Source organism: Magallana gigas, chromosome 6 (genome assembly GCF_963853765.1).
Source record: "Magallana gigas chromosome 6, xbMagGiga1.1, whole genome shotgun sequence".
Classification (NCBI taxonomy): domain Eukaryota; kingdom Metazoa; phylum Mollusca; class Bivalvia; order Ostreida; family Ostreidae; genus Magallana; species Magallana gigas.
In genome coordinates, this window is record NC_088858.1 from 40,532,217 (window position 1) to 40,540,993 (window position 8,777).

At 31.9% G+C, this 8,777-nt stretch overlaps 1 protein-coding gene across 1 annotated transcript; it reads right to left on the bottom strand.

Annotated features, from left to right (window-relative positions):
* Positions 1-2,561: 2,561 nt before the first annotated feature.
* Positions 2,562-8,057, bottom strand: LOC105319833 (microtubule-associated proteins 1A/1B light chain 3C). Its single transcript, XM_011417532.4, has 4 exons — positions 7,893-8,057; positions 4,445-4,500; positions 3,431-3,537; positions 2,562-3,163 (listed from the first exon to the last, which is right to left on the bottom strand). Exons 1-4 carry the CDS (start codon positions 7,945-7,947, stop codon positions 2,998-3,000), a joined length of 384 nt encoding a protein of 127 aa, XP_011415834.1. The 5' UTR covers positions 7,948-8,057; the 3' UTR covers positions 2,562-2,997.
* Positions 8,058-8,777: the final 720 nt, after the last annotated feature.

Genomic DNA, 8,777 nt, shown 5'->3' on the forward strand with positions numbered 1-8,777 from the left:
ATATATGTAGGCATACAACAGATTCAGGATGTAGTATACATTGAAGCTAACTATTTCTTATGCTACATTTTGTCATCAAAATACGTTATGTACAATTAGTTATGGTTTCCACCCTCACCATCTCGTATTCACTACGTCATGTATGTGAAGGAAGACCAGCATATATAATTGTTGTTGGTTCCGGTATATTTTTTAGTTGTGATAAAATTTCAGTAAGCGAACATTTATATCAAACTCAACAGTCGTATTTGTTTAGTTGGGTCTTATTTTTCTTGGGCTTGGGGGAAGAGGGGAGGGGGTCGTGAGGAAATTGTTGTATGACCCCCAAAAAATATTTAGGTTGAGGTCAATTTATCTTTTGAAGGTAAAGGTCAGAATAGAATACGTTCAACTTTATATTTTTATTTTGGCCTTCACGAAGTCAAGTCAGTTATAAAAATTATAGGAGAAAGGTCAATAAAATATACAACTACTTTCTTTGAATGGTTCATATACCATAGACAGTTTTGCTTACCAAGAATAATTACATTTATTTACTAACGAGGAACAAAAGAGAACACTGTACTTTTTTATATGATCATTCCCTTTGCTTTAGTACTTTATGTGATCAAGCATTTTTTTAAATGTAAGCCAAAATATAACTAATCATTTTTTAATTCTTTGAAGACTGGAATTTTACGAATATTCATTGGCACATATAGCATAATCTTTGAAACAAATTACCTTTGATGGAAATGGATAGTACAAAACATTTTATCAATGATTGTTTTAAATATTTAATCATACTAGTACTATTGCTGAAAATTATCATATCATATATAATACAGCTGTAATAAGGAATCAAATAAGATCCGGCGTGATAAGATTTATCGTGAAGTCCTTGGGTGTTGGATTTGATCACCTCATAATACTCAATGAATGATTTCTGACCACAATTAATAATTATTGAAATCATATTAATATATGTATTTCGTTTGATTTCAAACTGAGGATTGTTGGAGTAATTGTCAGGCTTTCTAGACAGGTAGACAGGACTTGTAAACATAACTTATTGATCGAAACTATGAAATAAAGCAAGCATTTGATAAAGTATTTAATATTTATTATTTCAGTGAATTTTATTTGAACAGTTACATTTAATTCTTAGATCACTAATACCTTTAACCAGCGAAAAGGCAGATTACAAATGTACAACTGAAAATGCCAAAATATTAACAGATATCACAGACATAATTCAAGCACAGTGTTGTATAGGCTTCACTACACATGCCATTATATGATGCAATGAAAACATTTCATCTTATGTCATCAATATAAATACATCTGACAAAAATAAATAATTCTACTCTCTGATTTTGCTAGATAAAGAAGATAATAATGCCATAGCATAAGGAGCTTATACATTTGTTGGAATGCTAATATTTAAAAGAAATTAAGCACTTAGTTTGAGTAACACATATTAACAAATCATCTTACCCTTTTTTCAGACATCATATTATAAAACATTATTTTCATAATCCTCTTTTCTTTGATATATATGTTTAAATACTGATGAACAATGAAGTGTGTTTGTGTAATCTTTATCCAAAGTTTCAAACAAATGCCAAATTTCTCCAACACAAAAGACAACATAATGAAGATCAAAATTGCAGGCAGAACATTAATAGGAAATAAATATCAACAAAATAAATTGAAAAGGGGAAATGCCAGTTCAAATATCTATAATTAATTGAGCCTGAAATTCTTCATCATCACAAGTCAAGGAAACAGTAGAGTAACTCTGAGAGTACATAAGATTTGGCAGATGTTTCAAATATAAAAGAGACAGTGCAAGTTCATATGGTTTTAAAATTTTATGTTTAACAATGATTTGAGACTTAATTTTAACTTCTTAGTATACTGAGCAATATCAAAAATATAGAATAATTATTATGATCAATATAATTACCATTTTGTTTTCATGAATATATACATTTATACATGTATAATTATTTCTATATGGTCCACAACTTATTGCACAACATCCATTATAATGTACTAATATGAAACTCATAAAGAATTGAAAGAAAAAAATGATTAAACAACATATATCTGCACGTGTTTTAAAGTCATTTTAAAAAAAATCATAGATGCAAGTACATGTATATGATATTGCAATTTTGCTAATTCAACTAACATTAATTTTACCAGCATTTTACAAGAAAAAAAACCCCTGTAAAAGTCTCTCTAATAGTTAAAGTTTTGCAATTTTCACTGACAAAATACAACTGATGATCCATACTGATCAATTCATTTATCACAGTACCGGTACAATGTTAACTGGTTGTTAGTAAAAATGACAATGTCATCCATGAAATTAAGAAAAGACAGGTTCATCAAACCAGACTGCTGCTTACATTATTCCATTGTTTTGGGTTGGATATATTGCAAAATTGAATTATGGTAATTCATTACGATACTATGGAGTTCCTATTGCAATTTATTTCTAGGCAATCAAGAGACAATGTGCACATATTCATACTTTCAATATTAGATAAAAAAAAAAAAATGAATATTGTGAGATTCAAATCTATAGTAAGCTGGTTTAACTCTGTGTTCATCATGTTTATAGCACATCTGTCTGCAATTTGATCAAAAGAATCAACAGTACCTACATGTATGCAGATATCTGAATCTCATTCTCATGGAAAAATGCTTACCGATACATGAGATGCACCAAAGTCTAGTATGATTTAATCCAAACCATGGATTTAAAGTGAAAAATCATATACTTATATATCTCTATGCATTGGTCATAATCATTTATCACATAAATAATGAATATGAAAATATTTGTAAAAGTTTCGCATTTTTTACATCCTTTCATGGCTCTTTTCATAAGTCCGTCACCATGGCACTGGTTGAAAATCTAAGGCAGTCTCCATGGCAACTTCCTAAATCTGGTCATATGACCTGACGAACACTGTCCAATCACAACACAGCTTGCATGGGTTATCATCAGCATCCTCCAAACATTTCTTGTGATGCATAAGTCATGTAAAGGAAACCATCTTCATCTTTTTCATCCCGATAGACTTCAGCCAGAGTCATTGACATGCTTGATATACTTTTGTTGTTCACAATTAAGTAAAATGCTTGATTGGAGTTCAGTGACATTCGGTTCCTGATTAAAAAAAAAAGATGACAAAACTTGATGTAATGTTAATAGTAATTATGAAATATGCATTTGCCCATGGAAAGCATTTCAAGAATACGTATGGAATGAAAGGTCAGAACTCAATTTTTCAAATTTTCTTTTTTGACAACTTTTCATTCCTCTTGCATATCAATTTTATATTTTGAATTACATGATTTTCCATACAATTAGTTCCTATGTTTCCTATTCTACAGTGGGCTTTTAGAAGAAAAGTAAAACAACAGTTCAAAATACCTAATGATGGAAGCGAATTGTGACATGGAGAGTTCTTGTGGCACGAGGAATTTGGTTTTATCCAGCATAGGTAGCTGCTGTTCCTTGTAGTATCTCTCTACGATCACCTGTAGAAACAAAACCAGGGTCATAACTAGCTGCCACAGGATTGCATTGCTGTGATCCAAATTTTTTTTAATGTCATACATCACATCTACGTGTTTCCGCAAAAAAAAAAACAACACCACAGTTTGACCAATGAAAAGTTTGTCAGAGTTGTATTCAATTCAAAATTATATCATTGCATTATTCATCCTTTGCATTCCAAAATCCTCTATATTATATCTTTTAATTTAATAAAAAAGGTTTTGATTTTTCAGCAGAAGGTGGGGGGGGGGGGGGGGGGGGCTGAATCACATTTATTCATTAGAAATATGAGTACAAGTAAATTTAATATATATAGAAGAAAGCTTTCTTGGTATTTTTTATATGTATATATAAACTAATACAGAATGAAAAGAATCTTGTTGTAAGGAACACAAAACTACTGTTTCAAGGACTTCCTCATTGGATTTCATGTATGTCCTCACCATCACATCTTTATCAGACAGCTTTATCAGAGGATCACATTTTGACTGATATCCTAAGCTCTTGCTGACTATATAAAATCCCATAGGCAGATTTTACACTAGCTTAGTTAAGCCTCTGGTTTCCTTCCCATGAAAAACTTTATCTACTTTTTCTTGACAACTAAATTTCTATTTGGACAATGATGTCCTTCAGAAAAAGGATGGAACTACATATCCTATAATATTATATCATCCACACCAGTATTGAAGTACTTGTATCACCTGCTTTATTCTACAATTATATATCATTTTTCAAACTTTTATGTTTGAAACCTTTGTTTTTATGAAATGATGGAAAGGTTTCAAAAGCATTCTATTATTGATTTTAATGTTAAAAACAATTGTGCATATATGTAAACTCTGGATGCTGATGAAATAATAGAAGAAACAGAAAAAAAGAACTTACCGGTACTTTTGTAGGAAACTTTGATCTAATGCCCACTACTTCTTCTTTCCGCACCGCTGAAAGAATAACCAATTTAAACCCCATATGAAATTAGCACAATAAAACATATATAAATGTAGTTCATATTAAGATCACCATACAATCGTACAATGCTCACAGTAGCATGTCTGTTTGACTGTGATCATTTTTCAATTTTAGTTGTCATATTCATATCCCAATGACTGAACAGGATGTCCTTCATAATTAAATGTATAAAAAAAAAAGAGAATGTAGATTGATCTTGAGGGCTAGACACTAAACACTGAAATGACAAAATGACCCCACCTAACTGTAAACAGCTGTTGAACTTTTATTCAATAAAATCAATAAGAGAGAAAACCCTTCAGCAGTTAGGATAGAAAACTCTGAATACTCAGTCAAGTAGAGCAATATAATTCTTATTTCTAATAAACATTCACACTGATTAGATATGGAGCAAGTTCAGATGAACAGGGAGAAATAAGAAATGAAATTAACTTGCAATTGAACTATTTTAATAACAAAAAAGACTTTTTGCAATGTGGTTCTTCAGTGATATATACGACCATTATATACTTCACCAATGAACCATTAATATGAATGTACAGGGGAATTATATGTACTAAATCTATATGTATACAAGTAGGCACAAAACCATTATAATGTTTTTTAAAGCTGCTTGGTCCGATTTTTTATCAAATTTTATGCACACTTTTAAACGATGGCTATGCTTAGTATATGTATAATAATAGACATTGCAGTAGTTTTCCCAGTCAATTATGCCAAATTTCAATGAAGAAAAATACGTACAAAACTTGCTAACAAAACATACGACATTAAAAGGTACCGCGTTATTTCGCCTCATGTTAAATTTCACCCCTGAAGATGAGGCGGGTATGGTTGTATTACGAATTTGACATCGCTTTAAATAAAGGTCGAAATGGTCAGACAAATGATCAGACAAATTTCAAATAAACATGTGTACGTTTTGTTCGCCAATATTTTTAAAGTCTGCTTTCTTTACAATCGATGCATAGCATGCGGGTTGAATAACCCCAATCATTTGGGGGACGAAACCATGCGGTTTCCTTTTCTAAACATTCCCGTGATGCATTTTGGTTTGTTTTTTCTTTTGCCCAAAGAGAAATTATTTTTATTTACTTTGAATATTTCTAACTTTGAAAGGAGATTGATTCTGCTGGTGTAAATAGGAGAAAGTCCATAACTTTGTAAGATAAATGATTTGTATGCACAAAGTTTTGATACTGTAATTACGAAAAAATCGGACCAAGCAGCTTTAAGTCACTTACTCTGAATACCAAATTTAAGAAAGAAGTTTTAAGGCCCAATCTTATAATTACATAGACAAGACGCTAATTTCAGTTCATTGATAACTATTACATAACTCGGCCTCAGTTGATCATGATGTACAAAAAATATGAAACAGCTGGTTTGGAATCTCTCCAGAATCATGTAGAGCCGTGTACTGACAGATAGCCAAGTGAACATAAAGATAAACATATATAAGATGTATCATATTAAACTAAATATACATGTAATGATGAAATAATTCAAGGTACCCTAATTTGTGGATCTCTATATCATTAGGGGTAGATGACCTGTCAGTCTACGGCTCTGTATGTGTCATAGCTTATTAAATGTTAAACACATACAACAGAATGTCAATGACCTAACACTGTTTGGATTCAATTTCTTGGCACAATTCGTGTAAACCTTAAAAATAAATATGATGAGTTATATGCAGTAAAACTAGAAAGTACTAGTCCTGAAAAAAAAGAAGTTGTACTAAAGTTTGTACTAAAGTGGGAGAAAATTTTCAGATTTAAAAAAATTCAAGTATTTAATTATTTTTCCAGATTTAAAAAAATTCAAGTATTTAATTATTTTTCCAGGTCGAGTTAAAAAGAATATCTTTAAGAAGCCAGCTATAGTCTGTCCCAAGATATCCTTGTTTCACATTTTGCTTAATTTACTCGATACTTATAAGTACCTCAGGAATCAAATGATGTTCATTTAGAAGTATGAAAAATTTCCAAGATTTCTCTGTTCCCTTTAGCTTATCAAATTTCAATACACGGCTAAAAAAAGTTATGTCTACAGGAATTTGCAGCAGGCCTGAATGATAACATTGAAAAATTGCATAAGGTATTCCAGGCGAGTTAAGATGTAAACATTCCCCCGTACAAATCTGTGTAAGACATCTGTTTTCATTCCTGTTAATTTTTCTGAATGAAAAATTGTAATGTGTCTGTGTCTTAGAAATTTTCCCTTTTATCATTTTCAATTGCACTCCTTTCACAGGTATGTGTATTTTTATTAACATTCAGCCAAATGTGCTACTTAAATATCTTGGGAGAGACTATACATAGAAGAAATTGAAGTTAATATGTATGTGTTACAGTATTATACTGTACTAAGTGTGTTCAACTACAGCTTTATGATTATATACATGCAATTTCTATCATATCATAGTTGATGTGATGTTCAATCAATTTGCACATGATTTCATCAGTTAGATAAAAAGTCAGTATCGCCCTATACCAGTACTGGCTGGCCATTGCATGTATGTATGACCTTGCACCAGGTGGTCTGGTCCCGAACAAGTCACTCACGAGTCATAATTATTTTGCTTCAAGGTCAACAATCTTTAAATCTACCTGTCCATAGTAATAATAGACTTACACTTTGTAGGTTAAAGGAATGGAATTTTCATTTAAGACATTTACTTACTCAATGTTTGATCAGTTTGTTGATTAGCAGTGTGCCTGTATATTGGGACAGATCAGCTGACATTTGTTTAGAAAAAGAATATGTACCCTAAGTTTACATGTTTTACAAATTTGGTAGGAAAAAAACCAGGGCATGTCTTTATATCTTTTCTCCATACAAACATACATAGCATAAACTTACACAGCACTGACAATCAATTAAAAATAACAAATAACTATGCCAAATTTTACTTAAACAGTTAACATGGTTAAAAAAATAATTAAAACGTGTGCCACTAATTAATATATTGTCTATCGTCAGTAGGTCATGTAATTTTATGAAGTCCATATGAGCCAAATATGTCATTGTCTGTGTACAACAAGAAGTGCGTATATAGTATACACAGACAAAAAAAATGTCATGGCCAGATTTGAATCGATGCACATATGTCGACTGAAAGTTGGGTTTCAATCGTATTTCTGGACAAAGATCTAAAAATTGTCAACGATTAAATCATTTCATTCGACAAATTCATTAGATGACAATGTTGTGTATATAGGCTAAGAATATAAATGATTGAGAATGATGAAAGATGACAGAGATAGTAAGCCTGTATAATCAGAGATCACACTATTATTTATATTTTGAAAGAAGAGCAACAAGTGATTGCTTTAAACATTTTAAAAAGAAATCGGCCTACCGAAACTTTTCCTCTGTTTGAAGGTTTTATAGGTATCTCCACCTTTCTCTGGCATTGTCACGGTTAAGTGTCCTCACTTACAATGACGGGTCAACTGATTTTGACAAGTGTTAGTCGCTCACTATCAGAAAATGGCGCAAACAATTGACGCAGCTGTGATCTTTTATTAATAAGACAAGAGGGTATTCCGAACAGTTAAGCACAGTTTTCCCGCGAAAAATCAAATCATGATGCATTATCAGCACTTCACTTCCTCGTTTACATGGTTTAATTAAATGCACTAAAAAGTTATAAGATTTGTCAGATCTTTCCCTCATTTCTAGTTTTTGAGGGACCTTACTCTCTGTATTTTGTGTGTTTTGATGATGGTGTTGTGTGTGTGTGTGTGTGTGTGTGTGTGTGGGGGGGGGGGGGGGGGGTGATAGAGGTTGGGATCGTCCTACCCATTGTTGTCATCATCATTTAGTTATTTGACACCCGATGTCATTCTACAGTGTTCTAGGGCTGGTAGTTTGGCCGTTGTTTATGGAATTCGATGATACCGCCAAAGTATCACCCTAAAAAATTCCAGTGATTCGATCTGTAGTCCACGTATTTTCTTTCAATAGGACCGAGTGGTGGATGCCACTTTAAGACTATAATAGATATGTCTTCTTTAAGAAGAAAAGCTCTGTACAAAAATATATGAAAACTTCATGACACAAAGTTGAAATATATGAACTTTTTCTTTACCTTTAAAATAGTTGGTCGCCTATAACAAATCGTTTTTTAATTAAAGGTGCATGTAGATCTAATAGGTAATTATTGACCACCCAGCCTCCCTAAAGATTCTCTGTACACTGCACACTGACTTCAGGGTGCTTCGGGAGTTGTCATGTTTGATGA

What these genes read in the sequence shown, in the direction of transcription:
- LOC105319833 (XM_011417532.4), bottom strand. Translation starts at nt 7,947, where the DNA reads ATGCCAGAGAAAGGTGGAGATACCTATAAAACCTTCAAACAGAGGAAA. An exon ending in AGTTTCCTACAAAAGTACCG is followed by an intron (nt 3,538 to 4,444) that starts GTAAGTTCTTTT and finishes TTGTTTCTACAG; the next exon opens with GTGATCGTAGAGAGATACTA. An exon ending in CAATTCGCTTCCATCATTAG is followed by an intron (nt 3,164 to 3,430) that starts GTATTTTGAACT and finishes TTTTTTAATCAG; the next exon opens with GAACCGAATGTCACTGAACT.